The sequence below is a fragment of the Furipterus horrens genome, unplaced genomic scaffold, assembly GCF_987537825.1.
Source record: "Furipterus horrens unplaced genomic scaffold, mFurHor1.1.pri manual_scaffold_3, whole genome shotgun sequence".
Taxonomy (NCBI): domain Eukaryota; kingdom Metazoa; phylum Chordata; class Mammalia; order Chiroptera; family Furipteridae; genus Furipterus; species Furipterus horrens.
In genome coordinates this window covers 154,707,216-154,725,912 of record NW_028327173.1, presented here as the reverse complement: position 1 = coordinate 154,725,912, position 18,697 = coordinate 154,707,216, and the positions used below count along the sequence as shown (strand labels likewise).

Sequence of the window (18,697 nt, the reverse complement as noted above, 5' to 3'; positions counted from 1 at the left end):
CCTTGCACTCTTAATAAATGATAGCTTAGAGTGAGTCATGAGATAGAATATTTATTTCCTCTGATTAGGGCAAGCTATAACACTAACCTAAACTTCTCTCATTCATCTTTGCCTCTCTCCATGTTTAGGATGAATTGCTAGGAGAGGAAAGAGGCATCATGTCTTTTTGTCAAGAAAAAAAAAACATAATTTTTTGAAATATTGTATTTTCTGTTTTAGCTATAGACTTCAATATGATGAAAATTTTAAAGAACCCAACGGCATATACAACGTCCACATTCAAGGAAGAATCAAGATTATCAAAACTAACAACAAAGGTTTGGAGTATAGTAATTATTTTTTTAAGGTTTTACTTCTTTAATCTGCAACATACTTAGTTGAACAGCTTCATGTAAGCAAAGTTGGTTATTTCCTACTTGATATATATCTTAGAAAAAATTTAATAATCAAAGTGATTTAGTGGGAGAATAATCTTATTATTAAATAGTCTATTTTTTTCCTAAAAAATCCATATGTCTAATGAGAAAAAAAAGCATAACATTTGTCTTTTCTCACACTTCTGGTACTACTTGTCCTTGGATTGACATTCAAAGATGACTGATCTCAATAAGCATCAGTCAAAATTGCTGGGAAATCTTCAAAGGAGTTTTCAGTAATGGTTGGCCTCTCCCCACCACTTAAGCCATGGTCCTGGAATAACTGACTACATGTAAATACTGTTACTATTAAGTCTTTAATGCTATGTTTCTCTACTTTCCTGAAGGCACCTCAGGTTGCTTTAGCCAATATTTGATGAGGCATTGGCTTGAAATTCTGAATTTGTCCTCTTAACTTGTTAGACAATTAGATTTTAAATCTACTGAAGTCTTTATTGCTAACATTTTGTCTGAATTATCTAGTCAAGTCTGGCCATTATTTAAAATTTTAAATTATGCATATATAAAAACCACTTTCTGAAAGTCAGTACTCATGTATTTCCTGGTCTCTAATAATCCAAGTACTCAGAATCTCTTCCAACCTTCATAGTGTTGCCAAGGATGGTTTGTAAGTACTAAGGATAGAAACCAATGATCTCTAGGTGTCAATCTGGGATCAATGACAATAACCACACCTTTTTTGACAGGGGGAGAGGGGATTGCTAGATTTAGAAAGTAGGAAAATATCATAGAAACTATATATCCGATCTTCAGCAAGCACTAAAAATGGTCTTTTATACCTTACTTACAAGTTGAAATATGGACAGATGGATTCATAACTGACTGTACAACATTTTCAGATGGCACTGCTGAGAGATAGAAAGCAAATTGCAGATCCATCTTCAGTAGTATACCATGTTGTTGCATTATTGGCCCTGTTCCATGCAGACTACTTCATCAGCAACTTGGATAAAAATATGGTTGCCATTTTAATTAGATATGTAGAAGTAATAAACTTGGAAGAATTATTAATACATCAGATGACCAAAAGTTTATGACAGGCTAGAGCGAAAGGCTTGATCTTAGTAAACTCTTACTGTGGCAAAAGTATAGAGGTCCAAAATTACAACTGCAGAGAAGCCGTAAAGTCTTATCTTAGGGGCATCAGAAAAGATTTGGGAATTATTTTTAACAGTAACATGTATGTGTCAACAGTAGAATCTTGTTGACTCCAAAATCTACTATATCCTTGGCTATTTAAACAGACATGTGAGATATACTCTATGCTGATTTGATAATCATTTTGTATTCATTTTGGAGAACTGCATTGTAAAAAGGTGTAGATGATCAGAAGCATTCTGAACTGAATATAACCAGAATGATGAAGGACTCTGAAACCTTATTGTTTGATCATTGGTGAAAATATTTAAAGAAATTTCTCCTGGAAAAGAAAAAACCCAGGAGACCTTATCAACTGTTTTCAAATATGAATAGAGCTACTGTAGCAAAGCAGGGTTAGCTGTTTTCTATGGGGCTCAAAATTTTTTTTTACCAAGACACTTTTTAAAATTTTTACTAATAAGTGAAAGCCAAAGTGAGATATTTAAGTTCAACATAAAGAAGAACTTTTTAAGCACCAGCATTTTCCAAATGCTGAATGGGTGCCTGTGGGTGTACAATACCCATAAGGGTATTGGGAGGACACATTAAAACATCAAAAATTAAAGTCCTGTTTTGTAGTCATTATCAACAGTTATTCTTTAATAAATTAACAGAAAAATTCAGCACCAAAACCATCCCTGGGACTTTCTGGTTCATGTTTTGTGATCCTTTCAAAGTTTATAGGATTTCTTGGTTCTTTAAAATTAGTACCAAGTTTTATTTTGACAATGAAAGTCCTGTTTATGGAATCAAAGTTCTCTGGCAATTTTCTGTCATATCCTTTGTGGGGTGAATGGAAGCAGCAGGGCTTCTGATTAGTTGTTTTGGCTATTTTGGATATTTCTAGCAAGAGTTCTTTAGGCAACTTGGGACCTTCTGCTCTAAAGTATCTAAAAAAGTAGCTAAGGCTCCACAAAACACTGAATTTGCATTTAATACCTAAATCTACTCTTTCCTGGTTAAACTATCCTTAAAATATCAGGGATCCTCATAGAGGAAGAAGGAGCTGTGAACTGTGGCTTTCCTAAGTTGAAAACTGATAACTGTGGGAAAAAATAACAGAAATGTCTACTTGTAATACATCAATAAGTAGATTCTATCTTACTTATAATACACAAGACAAAAGCCTGGAAAGGGAAAAGGGTCATAAAATGATCTTTTGAAACAAACAAAATTTCTTTTTAATCTAAATAAAGCTTGGCCTGGTTTTGCATGTCATTTAAGCATCAGACTATATTAAACCTGATGTAAATTGCCATGAAAGATTTAGATGCAGTAAATATCAGATATATTTACATCATGGAAAATACATCTGATATTGACACTTAGTTTTCACCATAAAAGAATTGCTTTCAATTATCATAGTCCCACTTTTTAAAATAATTCTGGAGCAGCTATGAATGAGTACAATTTAAAAGTGACTGTAAGTAAAGGAAACAAAAGAGATTTTTTCATATCAATAAAAACAAATGAGAATAAAATCTTATTACCCCACAGGAAATGGAATCAATAATAAATCTTTCATCTAGGCATTACAAAAATTAAGAGAACACTTAACATAAGAGTAGTTGCTCTACTGACTTTGTTTCCCACAAGAAGTCAGTAATAGAATCTTGGAATAATTATATTTATGATTGTTGTTTCCCTGACAAAGAATTCATGGTCAAGATTTTTTTGCCATCAGCACTTTGATTATGTTATCTAACTGCCACTGACCTCCTTTGTTCAAATGAGAAGTCAGCTGTTAATCCTAGTAAGGTTTCCATATATGCTGTTTTTCCTCTTGCTGTGCTTAGATTTTTCTTTGTCTTTCTTTCAACACTCTTGACTATGATATGTCTAGGTATGAATTTATCCTACTTGAATGTGTAGGCTATTCAGGTAGGATAAACTCTTCTTGGATATGTTTTTTATAAAATGTGAAGTTTCAGTCATTATTCCTTCATATATTTTACCTGACTTTTTTTCTAGCCTCTGTTAATTTTCTTCACTCCTTTTTATTTCTGTTCTTCAGACAGAATAATCTCTATTGACCTATCTTCAAGCTTGCTGATAAAGCAAAAAGCTAAGAGATCTTTACTGAGTATACTCATAGATTCATACATTAGTAAATTTCTTTAATTAAGAAGATGCTTTGCAGAATTTACTTTTATTTATTTTAATATACTAGATGGTAATTTTATTTATAGTTATAATGTCACTACAATGTACTTACAGGTCTTTAAAAACACACAAAATCAATAACTGACTTTATTTTTTTCTTCCCATCACAGTCCCAATATAGTAGCACTGGCCCAGAGTTTAACCGTGTGCTCTTCAATTTTGGAGGTCAGAGTCCATTGATTTTGTATTATCTTAAGATGCATCAGCTAACTGGTATTCCCAAAACCCCTAGACAAACCAAGATTAAACTCACTGAAATATCACAAGAACCATATCCTTTTTTAGCTTTGTTTTAATATCATCTATTTCTAAACTATTCAAAACTTTTTACTAAATATCTCAATTAAGAAAAACTTAATGCATTTTCTAACCAGTGCTTTTATTCAGCATTTAATTACATTCAAAACTTTTGTAGCATATTTGGTTAAATCATTTACTCTTTTAGATCTAAGGCTGTGGTTTTGCATGTAAGAAAAAGAAAACAAACATAAAACCTAAGAACTTTTAAAACTGGTATATTTAGCTCTTTAGTAAAAGACTATCTTTGCAAGTCACTGTTCAGTATTCAGTTTCAAACCTTTGTCAGACTGTGAGTAATGGGCCTCTAGGCTTCTCCAGAAGAGAGTTTCAAACATGTTTCAGCTGTGGAATTCTTTGTTCCAATGAAAATGTATCAAAACCTTAATGTGTAAAATATAAACTAAATGAAGTTGGAGCTCTTCAGTTGCGGGGGGCGGGGGGGCAGAGTTCTGTTTACACTCCTTACACTCCTGTGTTCCCTCTGCATACCTCCCGGCCCAGGCCTCACTGGGGACGCAGACGAACCTCAGAGGGACCTAATGCCGAGCTCTCTAAAATGGAGTATACACAGCTCTGGGTAGAGAAAAAATATAGCAGGACTCTTATTTACAAGTATTTTCATGTTGAAAAACTAAAAAGAAGTTGCACTTTACCAATAGTTAGTAAACAAGCACCCTCACTCAGCTGGAATTTCAGTCTGTACTCTACTGCATGGAGGGATAAGGCTGGCATCTTTGTTCTTGTGTTGTTTTCTGAGTACAACATAGTGCTGTTTTCTTCGGGAGATTAAGCAGATTTCTAGATTATGCCATCTAGTTTTAACCAAATTAACAACTCAACAGTGGAGCAATAGCTTTAAAAGATTTCTGAAAATAACTATGGATTGATGATAATATTTATGATGCAAGAATAAACTTTAAAAAAAAAGAAATGGTAGAACAATATTTCTCCTGTTACTTGAAGGAGCTCATATTCAGCCACGCTAAAAGATGAAATCAATGGTGACCCATTCAGTTTTGCCAAGATGCAGGCCATAAATATAAAAATGTTCAAAAAGACTATTTGTAGTATGGATATACATCGTTTTATAAACAATGAATGTAGCACTGGGTGTATGCCATACTTTTCAATATTATCAAATGATAGTATGCCAGTTTAATTTGCAAGGCATTTGTAAAGAAACTGTCTAGACGTCATTACAGATATCCACAATTTGAGGACTAAAGGTTTAGTGTGCATTAATAAATATTAAATTTTATTTTTTAAAATTCCATCTCACTGTTTTTATTTGTATACAGCATATTTTTATAATGTGCAAACGATATTAGTACAGATTGATGTGTATATAATTTATAACTTTAAAATTATACCTATATGGGAATGTGCTCACATAGCTTTTACTCGTAGGATATGTGATCAGGAAAGTGTGGAGGCCACTGCGCTAGCAGATCCTCAGCACTTCCCAGGGCACTTCTCCCACAGTTCAATCAAGACAATCTCTAGCCTCACTGACCACAGGCACATGCAATTAACTTGAATGGCTTGGGGACACAGGAGAAAAACAAATAGGGCTGCGTAAATCAATCTGTTTTAAGACTTGTAACTTAAATAATGATGCAAGGTTTATCATCAACCTTGAATTTTGTCTAAAATAAAAAATTTTAATCTCTAGAAGTAAAATTTGAAAGGTATATTACTAATTTTTATTGTGATTATAAAAAATGTTGGTCTTTGATTTTGTTTACATTTCTGATGAGCATGGATTTGTCCAATGGCTATATAAGGACTCATACCACCAGTATTCTGAGACGGTGGAAAGAGTGTGAGTATGAGTGCAGTTGGGGAAAGGAGGTGGGGATCTGACACATGAAATCTATTAGGACTATGTCTCATTCCATAAAATTTTGAAAGAAATCACCCATTGGAAAATAATGGGACTTTCCATGATGCTTACTGAGCTTGTATAATATAATACCCGCCGATAAGAAAAAATGTTCCTAGACCTAATGATGAACAAAATTATAACGATGGCTCACATTCATCAGCACTTGGCAATTTTGTCAAGCACATATTTAATTCCCCCTTTGCGCCATCATGGAAATGGCAAGAGTCCTGTCACTGTGGGCAGAGCAGGCATTTGTCTCAGCCCCTTCACAGATGAGGAACCCAAAGCACAAAGAGGGTAAGTGGCTTGCTGCACAGATTTGCCTCAATGTCCCTGACACCTGAAAAAAGTATCTAGCCTACAATAGTTGCTAATTTAATGCTTGATGCATGGGTATGGCATGGTTTTATATAAAGATAAGACCAAATTTTATTTTATTTTTCAGAAAGAATTGACATTATCTTCAAAAATTTTTTAAAAACTAGAGGAAAGAGGTAGAAATTTGACAGTCACTGATATAAAGTCAATCTGTAAAGTCGTCATTATTGAAATGGTATTTTTTTAAAAACATGTTGAACAATTACCATGTATCAAGCACTCTTCTAAGTGCTTTATACTTATTAACTCATTTACTTCTGTGAATTATTGAGATAGATATTATCATTGTCATCAATTTTAAAAATAAGGAGCCCTAGCTGGTGTGGCTCAGTGGATTGAACACCGGCCGGCAAACCAAAAGGCCACTGGTTCAATTCCTAGTCAGAGCACATGCCTGGATTGTGGTCCAGGTGCCTGGTTGGGGGCGCACAAGAGGAATCCACACATTGATGTTTCTCTCCCTCTCTATCTCCCTCCCTTCCACTCTCTCTAAAAATAAATAAATAAAATATTGAATTTTTTTTAAATAAATAAAAATAAAGAAACAGGCAAAGGACAGTTAGGTAACTTGCCTAAGGACACTGTTGTCAATGACAGTACTTAGAGTCCCTCCTTGGCAGCCTGGTTTCAGGGCAGAAGCACTGGAGCTCTCCGGTACTGACCTTTTATCCAGGGGGATTGGCTAACTCCAAAGGAAGATAAATGCCTATTCCAGGTTCTTGAGGAGAAATTTAATTATTGTTTGAGGGCAGGGTGGTAACAGTCAAATAGTGAATTCTGCGGTTGGTCCAACATTGAATTACTTTAGCAGCTTTCCTTCAGACATTTAAGATTGCATGATCGTGCAATTCTATTTCAAAATCCTCTTCTCGGTGCAATTTTAAATTAGAGTCTTGTGGAACAAATACACTTAAAAATAAATTTAACATTATAGGTAATATTTCTTTGATTCAGAGTGATTTGCCAAGGTCACAAGAGGGAGGATTGCTATATTGTCAAATGCTTTAGTATTTGTATGTAAACACTGAGAAGATTGGAGATCTATGTGGAGAGAGGGAAGGAGGAGTAAATTAATTGTAAGTCACAGGGGTGTTCATGATTCTGAGAGGATTTTTAATGTACATTTGTAAGGAAAATAATACACTACTAATTAATATACAATAAATCATTATTAGTAGAAAATTTGAATATTTTGGTGAATATTTGAATTTTTAAGCTTGATCACTTAGCATTAGAGTTATGAGTAAAACAGGAAAAAACTTTGATTTCTGAGAGCAGAATGTTTAGTATGTCTTTAAATTTGCAGAATCTTGTGCAAAATTTATTTGTGGCTCCTAATTTTTCCTTCTCATATTGTTTGTATTTTTATAAACCATTTCAATTCCTTTATGCGTTGAGAGTAAACTAACAAAGAAATACCTAAAAGTCTAATAACTTTTTTAAATGTAAAACACAAATTCTTTAAAAAGGAAAGAAAACTCAGGAACAAAATCTTGGTGTACTTTGCGTGGGTTCTGTTAAAAAGAAAAGTCTATAGGCTGTATCTCTATTTCTAACTTGAGTTTAGAATGCTCACATTCAGTTGTAGTTTAGGAAAAAATCCAAACTCAATGCAATATCATAATGAATACATTGTATTAGTATAAACACATGTTTCCACCATCATACACCCATACACAGACTTTTTAACATGTAAAAACTTTTGAGAATGGGTTATTAAACTCTACCATTGAAAATAATGTGGGATATATCAAAGTTGACTTCAGAAAAAAAAAAAAAAGAGCTATATAAAGAAGTCATCTGTTGTGAATTATCTGTGATGTAGAGGGAGCAAATAGTCAACAGTGAAAAAAAAGGAAGAAACCCCGAGACTCATAAAAGGTCACCAGCTCTGTGTAAACACTCCATCTTCACATGGTAAGAGTCCAGAGGGAAATTCTTCAGAGCCATGTGCAACTGCTTCTCACTTTTATTTATAAAAAGATTTCCAATCATCTTAGTCACATGTGCATTCATAGACTTTTTCTCATTAATGTGTGAATAATAGCTTGTAAATTGTTATTAAAGGTACTATCAATTGTATTTCTTATTTCAAATCAGTGACGTTGCAAGTTAATTAACATTTACTAAAGATCTGGTCATTATATTTTTTAAACGATAAATTAACTAAAATATAAGTATCAAAAACAAACAAACAAACAAAAAAACTTCTAATCCAGAACCCTCCCATCTAGTCATTTTTCCAGTAAAGACAACATATAATACATTTTTCCTCTCAATCCTTCTAAGATTTTCAGGGTGAGATGAATAAGAAAGCCTACACTGCTAGCAAGCTTGTTCTATTATTTGTGAGATTGTAACCTCCAAAATGAAACCTTTACTTGCATTCAGCTTCAAAAATAGGCATGTGAACATCACAGTATTATCCGTTAATGAGACCTTTCAGAAAACAGAATCCAGATGTTAGTTTCCTGGAATGGTAGGTCTTTTAAAAATAATTTTTGTTGAAAACACCCAGCCCTAAAACCCCTGTGGCAACACAGACTCCCTTCACCAAAACATGGTGGAGGACTGATATTTCCTCTAGTTGTCTACAAAGAGGAAAAACAGGGACATGCTAGACTAAGGCTGTGGAATGGAAGAGAATGAGGAGGGGAGTTGAGGAAGCAGAGAGAAAGCCTAAAACCCTTGGTTGCACTAAGCGGCCTCTTTAGCAGATGGGTTGGACTAGATAAATTTCAAGTCCCTTTGAATCCTGAGATTTATGATTTTGTTGGAGGAATTTGACTTTCCACACCATTGATGGGTAAATTGATAAATAGCTTGATTTTTCCCTGAAATGACAACATTCTCATTTTGTCAGCTCTTCTGAGTTCCTCTGAGGCCACACTAAGAAAAACAATGCAGAAACACCATTTTTCCCATTTTCAGCTGTCAGCAGTCCTAAAAGACCACCAGAAAAACCTGTTGACCAAATAAAGCTAAATTTAGTTAGATTTATTGTAGTAAGGGAGAACAACAAACAGAGTTTTAGTAGTGTCTCAAAATGTGTAAATTCAGGGATGATATTTATAGGATTTTAGGGCCTAACCTGGATGATGTTGACACAGGCCGCATAAGGCAGGGAACTGGTTAGGATCGGGCAGAGTTTAATGATATTATAATTTTGAATTGGTGGGCCCTGAAGCAAGGATCTTAAAGTAAGCTTTGGTGAGCAAACTATTTTAGGTGGTTCAAAGTCTTATCTTTTAGAAGAAAGCAAGTATGTAAATTATTTTTTGCTCATTCTTAACATTGTTACATATAAGGATCAAAAAGAAGTATAAGTGGTCCCCAAAGTTTTTCACACAGGAACAGCAGTGACATCAGCATTATAGCTGAATGAGACATCCCTTGTTCATGTCCCCCTCTCACAACAGCAACGTGACATCCATCATGGACAAAAGTGCCTTTGTGGAAATTGTGCGACCTAGCACCATTTATCAAGGGAACCGAGAGGAGTCTCATCTGCCTGTGCATCAGGAAATAGGCATACAGACTTGGTCCCTGACGTGGACCTCATAGTGGCCTGTGTGAACAGGCTCTAGCACTTCTTGGTCCCTGGAAAACACTCATAGGTAATCACTTATGGACAAGAGAGCCTTTATGGAAGTCCAGGTTCCCAGTGGAAGAGTACTAGCACACCACTAGAGAAAAAAGAAAAAGAAGGTAAAGGAACAGTTTGACCATACTCTTCCCCAAAGGTGACACAGCTCAGTGACAAGAGAGATCTTCTCAGCCCATGATTTCTCATGTGGAGGAAAGTAAGACCTTGTGAGTGAAAACCTGCTTTCCCTGATGCTGTGGTTGCTGCTAAACAGGCTCATTTTTCTCTTACCTCATTCAGGGTGCTGAATGGTGAGCTGAGTGCGTGTGTGGGGGAAGGAGGGGAGGCTGGGAGAGTGGCAGATGGGATCTCAGAGGGCATTAAATAGATACAGATTCTACTGTGTCATAAACTCCATCAAGAAGCCTGCCCATGAACTTCTGGGGACACCTCACCCACAGATCCCCACAACTGGCTCTTGGGCACCCCTAGAGCTCTATGAGCCTCAACCCCAAACATTCACACTCCATGGCCAAATCCCTGCATATGCTCCCAATGGTAATGGCAAGAATGGCCTTTGGCAAGAGTGAGCACACACATAAAACCTGTGCCAGCCCAAATTTGTGGGCCAGGGAGAGACCGAAAACTTGAGACTTAGCACCACGTTTGGGAAAGCAAAAGGGAGTCTGTCAGAACTCATCCTGGTATGTTGCGGGGTAAGAAGGCATAGAAGCTTAAGAATTTTGCCACAAGAGGGAGCAAGAAGCATGGGGCAGGTATATCCATAGACGTTCTAAGAAAAATTCTGCATCCCTAACAGGGCTGACAGAAGGTATTTCTCTCCCAAAGGAAGTAAGCAAAGACTAGGAGAGGTGACTTCTACTTCACATGCAAAGGCAGCAACGTAAACCTTAAAAGAACATGACAAATCAAGGAAACATGACACCACCATTAGATCACAATAATTGTTCAGTAAGCAATCCCAAAGACATAGAGATCTCAATTTGTCTGAGAGGCCACTCAAAATAGCTGTTTTAAGGAAACTCAATGAGCAACAAGAAAACATAGACAATTTAATAAAATCAGGAAAACCATACTTGAACAAAATAAGTTGAGCAAGCCCTTACTGTTGTGGCTCAGTGGATTGGGCATTGTCCTGCAAACCCAAAGGTCTTCACTGGTTTAATTCCTGGTCATGGCACATGCCTGGTCATGGCACATGTTGTGGGCAAGGTTCCTAGTTTGAGGCATACAAGAGGTGACCAATCAATGTTCTTCATCAATGTTTCTCTCCCTCTCCTGGCTTCCCTCCTCTATAAAAATAAGTAAATAAATATGAAATCTTTTTTTAAAATAAGTTTAACAAAGGTAAATCATAAAAAATAAACCAAACAATAATTCTGGAGCTGAAGAAAATAATGAATGAAATGAAAAATGCAATAGAGAGCATCAACATCAGAATGGATGAAGCAAAGAAAGTATCTGTGACTTACAAGGCATGAATTTTACAATTATCCAGTCAGGAGAGAACACTGTAAAAATAATGAAAAAGAGTGAAGAAACTCACTTAATGTATTGGATAGGATCAAAAGAAAAATCTGAAAATTATGAGAATTCCAGAATATGAGAGGGAGAAGGGAACAGAATGCTTAATGAAAGAAATAAAGGCTGAGTACTTCCCAAATCTGGGAAGAGATCTGTATATCCAAGTTTGTGAAGCACTAGGTCACCAAACAAACACAACTTAAAAAATTTCTTCAAGATAACATCATAATAAAACTGTCAAAAATCAAAAGCATACCATTTAAAAGGAGCAAGAAAAAAGAAATCTGTAACTTAAATGAAACAACCATAAGGCAATCAGTGGATTTCTGACCAGAAACCTTATAGACTTGGAGAAAGTGTGGTGATATAGTCCAAGTGCCAAAAGAAAGAAAATACTAAACAAGAACATTCTATCAGCAAAATTATTCTTGAGACATGGAGAGACAAGAACTTGCCCAGACAAGCAAAGTCTAGGGAGTTCATCATCACTAGCCCTGCCTTACAAGAAGCGCTAAAAGGAGTTCTTCAAACTGAAATGATAGAATGCTAATTACTAACATGAAAAAATGTGAAAACATACATCATATTGATTGTATATTGTATTGTATACTGTGTTTTACTAGTATAAAAATGGCCACATAGACCAATGGAAAGAACTGAGAGTCCATAATTAAACCCTCACATATTTGTCAACTAATATTTGACAAGGCAGCCAGGTATAATACTCAATGAAAAGAGAATAGACTCTTTAGTCTTGGTGTTGGAAAAAGTAGATAATCACATGAAGAATGAAATTGGACCTCTATCTTATACCACTCACAAAAATTGACTCAAAATAGGTAAAAGACTTAAAACATAATTCCTAAAACTGTAAAACTCCTAGAAGAAAACATAGGGAAAAGCTCCTTGATGTTGGTCTTGATAACAGTTTTTTGGTTATGATATCAAAAGCACAAGTAACAAAAGCAAAAATTAGTAAGTGAGATCACATCAAACTAAAATGCTCTGCACAGCAAAGGAAGCTATCAACAAAATGAAAAGGCAATCTACAGAATGGAAGAAAATATTTGCAAATCATGTATCTGATAAGGGTTCATATCAAAATTTTTAAATGAACTTATACAAGTTAATAGCAAAAAAAAAAGCTCAATTTAAAAATTGTCAGAGGAACTGAATAGACAACACACAAATGACCAACATCCAAGGAAGACATACAAATGGCCAACAGGTACAGGGAAAGGTGCTCAGCATCACTAATTATCAGGGAACTGCAAATCAAAACCACAGTGAGATACCTGTTAGAATAACCATTATCGAAAGACAAGAAATAACAACGTGTTGGCAAGGATGTGGAGAAAAAGGAACGAACCCTTGTTCACTGTTGGTGGGAATGTAAGTTGGTGCATCCACTGTGGAAAACAGGATGGAGATTCTCAAAAAATTTAAGATAGAACTACAATATGACCCAGCAATCTCGCATATGGGTATATGTAAGAAGAGAATCTTGAAGAAATATCTGCATGTTCATTGCAGCCTTATTCACAATAGCCAAGAGAGGGTAACAAGCTAATTATTGCTCAACAGATAAATGGGTAAAGAAGATGACTAATATAAACAATAGAATATTATTCAGCCTCAAGAAAGAAGAAAATATTATCATTTGTGACAACATGGATGGAACTTGAGGGCATTGTATTAAGTAAAAGAGAAAGACAAATACTCTATGACATCACTTATGTATGGAATCTAACAAAAGCTGAATTCATAAAAACAGAGAGGAGCACAGTGATTGCCAGGAACTAAGCATGGGGGAAAAGGTGAGATGTTGGTGAAAGGGTACAAATTTCCAGTTATGAGATGAATATTTGGGGGGATCTAATGTGCTCCTGGTGATTATAGTTAACATAATGTATTTTGTACTTGAAAGTTACTAAGAGAGGAAATCTTAAATGTTCTCCCTATAAAAAAAAAGAAATGGTAATTATGTGAGGTGACAGAGGTATCAAATCAACACAGCTGTATACTTAAACTTACACAATGATATATGTCAATTACATCTCAGTAGAGCTAGAAAATAAAAAGAACAAAATGGACAGGAAACTATATATAGTGGATGTTCTGAATGCCTGGGTTTTCGTCCAAAATAAAGGACTTACTTTTCAGCTGCTGGGGGAATAATACCTTACAAGGATTGCCTCAGGTAAAGATAGTGACCTCATTCAAAGTCATGTCCTATGGCAGATTGTATTCTTCAAAAATGGCCACAGCAATGTCATCCTTCTCGCAAGTTCTTGTTACAATGTGAACTCACCACTCCCCTTGAATGTGAACATACATTTATCTTCTGCAACCCATAGTGTGACTTCTGATGCTTCTGTTGTACAGCTTCTATCTTTGCTCTTGGAACGCTCTTAGAAATACCAGTGTGAGGAGGAAACTCAGACCACATGGAGAAGCCATGCTCTAGCTAGCAGCCACAGCTCAGGTGGAGCTGTAGTCACCATCAGCCATCAGACATGAGTGCGAAAGCCTTTGAGATATATCTTGCCTTAGCCACCATCTGACCATGACTACATGAGAGACCCCAATTAAGAACCAACTAGCAGAGCCCATTCAACACCAAGAACTATAGCAATAATACAAATAAATGATGGTTGTCATTTAATGACATTAAGTTTGGGGTCAATTTTGCAGCAAATGATCAGTATATCAGGTTCCCTTCCCAGGGTAGCCCATTGACTAATGTGATGTGTAAAGGTCCCCAAGGTTGGGGCCTCTTCACCCCAACTCAGAACAATCCTGAAGGGTCATACCAGTTTTTGAACTCCCTGTAGGTCAGCTTAGACTTTCATTGGGACCATTATCATGGTTCTAGTTCTCCCTCAGCCCAATTTTACTTCCTTGCCTTCCCTACCACAGATGTCGATCTCAAGTGGTATAATAGGGATTATACTTCCTACACACACCTTCATTTTTTAGTCTGCTTCCCAGAAAACCAATCCTGGGCCAGTATGTTAGTTCCCAACATTATTTAACACAAGTACAAACAATGTTGGTTTTAGTCCTCACCATTATAGAGAAAATCATTCATTGATTGCTCACTATTTTTCTTCTGGTTCCCCAATAGTTAATTAAATGGAGGCAGTGGGGGAAATGTATGGAAGTTACTTTTTTTTTAATTCCACGTTGTATTATGGATATCATTTGTTACCATGAAATGAAGCTACCTGCTCCAGGAGTTTGGCAGAATTGGACAGATGGCTTCCCACATCTTCTAGAGTTAATTCTTTCAAAAAAAGACTTTTAGCATGATCTAGAAACAGCAGTGATTATGTACTGAATTAGACTAACGATGATATCCAGTAGTCATTTTTGTGCTTAGAAGTCATTTAAAACTCAAAATCTTGTTTACAACCACTCATTGTGACTATGTCATTATTTCTCCAACCCATGAGTTCAAATAGATAGAAAGAAGGCTAGCAAAAAAATAACCGACACAATGGATAGTTTCTAAGTAAGAGAGAGGAGAGTGAAAACAATTCATTGACCACATAGAGAGGCCCACAGCCTATGGTTGGGCAGATTTTGCATTGCCCAGTGTGGTCTTTATAAAAATTGTGCAGCATATAAATGTCTACTGATATACATGATGGCCTTGAAAATATGCTTTTAAGGGAGAAAGTTATGCATGTTGGGAAGCCTGTTTCATCCAGGAGATTAGGCTGTGTCTATCAGTAATCTCTCCTTTGCACTTGCTCACTCCCATGTATCTCTACTGGCAACCCTTGCCTGGGCTTTCCCTCCTGCCCCAATGCTCATTTTGAATGTGAAATGTGTTGTCTGCTGTAATTACTCCAGACACTCCAAATCTTGCTAAGTGTCTGTTCCTGCCCCATTAACTTTACCTGAATATGTCTGCATTACCTGGTTCCAAACTGCAGACTATTCTTATGTGTCATTTAACAAACATTTACAAAAAAAAGAAAGAAAAGAAAAGAAAACCTATGTGCTGGATAAAATAATATGTGCTAAGGATATGACTGTCATCTCCACCTTCAGGTAACTTTATGTCTACTGGACAATCTTGTCCACAAGCTTGTCAGTTCTACCTAAGATATAGCCTCTCTCTAATTTTTCTCCCAAGCTTTCCTGAACAATTCCTGTTCTTCCTTGCTCCTCACAGTCTAAAAGCTGCAGCCCAGAGGCCTTTCAGAAAGATGATACTAGGTCAAAACCACTCTTCCTTTACCTGGACATGAATGGAATCTAGTGAGAAATGTACAATTTTTTTGCTTCTCTGGAAGCAATCAGAGCAACAAATGGAAACATACATGAAGTGGTTGGGGTGCTGAACACGCCATCTTGAACAGAGGTTAGTCTGGAAGAAGATGGAAAGGGGGTTCCCCAGGTTGCTTTTCTCCATGGAGAAAAAGAAGATCTGCTTCTCTGCTACAATTCCATGTAATTAGATTTGTCTGATCTACTCAGAAGTGTGAAACAGAGACAGGAGGAAGAAGAATTGGGGAAACTGGAGTCAAACAAACAATCAGAAACATAGAAATGCACTGAAGTAAAAGAGGCGCCTGTGAAGGTCAACCTTGATGGCCATCAGGGGCTGTAAGAGGGAGGGCTCGCTCACTCTATCTTTGGCTTCCATGTCCCTGAGAGTGCTGTTAGGAAAGGAAAAGACATATCTACTCTGAGGTAACTCACTCTGAAAAAATTAAGAGAAAAGTTGCCCAAGTTTTAGAAATTATAGAAGGCAAAGGTATGAAAAAACACATCAAGGTAAAAAACATGGACTACAGAAAAGACAAGTTACATTACCTTCAACGGGATTCCAAACATAAGTTACTATTGTAAAGGATAGATCAGAGGTTCTTACTGTGTAGACTCGGTTTTGGAAACTAGCCCAAAAAATGCAGTTTCCTTTTCTCACTATTCTTATACCTGGATAGCTTCTGATTAGATACTTTAGAAAAACAAAATTAGTGTGTGATCCATTTGATCAAACTGTACATGTTATAAAACATGGTAATACATACTATTAAGAGCAAAATTTAAAGACAGATAAATATGTACATATAGTTAGGTATTTATTATGTTTTTCATCATTCAAAGCTACACTGTCCAATATGATAGTCATTAGCTATGTGTGGCTATTTAAACACATTTAAATTAATAAAATTAAGTATAAGTAAAAACTCATTTTATCAGTTACACTAGTGATCTTTCAAGTGCTCACAAGCCCCATGTGACTGTTGGGCAGTGCAAATACTGAACATACCCATCATTACAAAATGTTCTATGGACAACTTGGCCTGAGTAAGAAGAGGATTTTATTCTATTCATGGAACTTAATGTGTCATCTTCTGATGTCAGAGAGCCAGGATGTACAGTACTTCCTTCTGCCTTGCCACTCACAACCTTCTCATTTTAGAAGTTTAGTAGCCTATGATGACATGCTATCTAACTCATTCATTTATAATTCATCCATCCAAAAAAGCTACCAACAAAGTTAATTTCCCATCTCAACTCTTTTTTTTAATATATGCTTTATTGATTATGCTGTTACAGTTGTCCCAATTTCTTTTCCCTTTGTTCCCCTCCACCCAGTTACCCACTTCCCTCCAGTTGTCTCCCCAGTTAGTCTATGCCCATTGGTTGTGCATATAGTTCTTCTCAACATCTTCCTGTCTACTCCACTCCCTCCTACTATGCTTCTTAATTCTTGTACCATCTCCCTCCCTTTTCCCTCTCTCTCCTCCCCACTGACCTCCCTCAAAAATGTTCCCCATACCTATAATTCTTTTCCCACTCTCGTTGCCTACTTAGTTTGCCTTTGTTTCAATTTCTTAGCTTCTGTTGTTGGTTGTTGTGATACAGTTTTCATTTTAATGTTCATAGTTTTGATCTTTTTACTCCTAAACAAGTCCCTTTAACATTTCATATGACAGCAGTTTGGATCTGATGAACCCCTTCAGTTTTACTTTGTCCTGGAAGTGCTTTCTCTGCCCTTCTATTCTGAATGACAGCTTCGCTGGATAGAGTAATCATGGTGGTAGGTTTTTTGCTTTTCATTACTTTGAATATTTCTTGCCAGTCCCTTCTTGCCTGCAGAGTCTCTTTTGAGAAATCAGCTGATAGTCTTATTGGGACCCCTTTGTATGTAATTCTCTTCTTTTCTCTTGTTCTTTTAAGATTCTCTCTTTATCTTTAATTTTTGACATTTTGATTATAATGTGTCTTGGTGTGGTTCTCCCTGGGTCCAGTTTTTTTTGGAATTCTCTTTGCTTCCTGAACCTGTAAGTCTATTTCCTTCCCCAAGTTAGAGAATTTCTCCTTCATTATTTTTTCACATAATTTTTCAATTTCTAGTTCTTCTTCTTCACCTTCTGTCAACCCTATGATATGGATGTTGGCCCGCTTATAGCTGTCCCATAGGTTTCTGAGCCTCTCCTCATTTTCCTCACTTTTCATTTCCTTTTTCTGCACTGGTTGACTGTTCCTTCCCTATGTTCTGATTTGTTGATTTGATCCCTGGTTTTATTTCCCTCACCACTAGTTTAATATATGTTTTCATTCATTTCAGCAGGGCTAGCCTTCATTCCTTCCCCGTCATGTTTAAGATCCGCTGTTAGGTCTCTAAGCATTCGTATTACCAAAGTTCTGAACTGTGCCTCAGAAAGATTTCCTATCTGCTGATCTGTTAGATTAGATATTTGCTGTCTGGTCAGCTGTGCATTTGGGATCTCTATCATGATCTGTGCCATCCTGACAGTTTTGTGTTTACCTTTGCTTCCTTGGCAGGGCTGTCACACCTTTTATGCTATAGGGGATGGAGCTCCATGCACTCATCACAACCTGGCAACTCTTCTCACCACGCTGTGGCATTTTGCATGAGGGCGGGGGTCCAAGATGGATTCTTGCCGTTCACTCTCTGCTGAGATACTTGGAGCCTCTTCCTCTGTCCCCATGCCCTCTGGCCCTCACAGTCCGAAGCAACAGGGGTCTCCAGAGTTGGAATTGCAAGCTGACGGGTTTGGTCTGCATCCAGGGGTGCTCCCCAGGCGCTTCTTGCCTCCCCTTAACTACAGGTGTCTGTGCTTACCGTGTCCCACTGCCATTGCCGCTGCTGCTGCCACCAACACAGCTTGACCTCTACACCCCGGCTTTGCCCCTCCTACCCATCTAGATGAGCACCAGTTCTTTATAACTTCATATGTTAGACTTCTGTGTAGCTTTATTTTCTGGAACTAATGG

At 36.6% G+C, this 18,697-nt stretch overlaps 1 protein-coding gene across 1 annotated transcript in view; it reads left to right on the top strand.

Annotated features, from left to right (window-relative positions):
* Nucleotides 1-18,697, top strand: part of FAM227B (family with sequence similarity 227 member B) — a 194,036-nt gene that overhangs the window by 159,383 nt on the left and 15,956 nt on the right. Inside the window, exons 10-11 of the mRNA XM_090270582.1 lie at nt 220-317; nt 3,851-4,013. Of these exons, the coding sequence (XP_090126708.1) occupies nt 220-317; nt 3,851-4,013 (261 nt within the window). The remainder of the gene's footprint in view (nt 1-219; nt 318-3,850; nt 4,014-18,697) is intronic.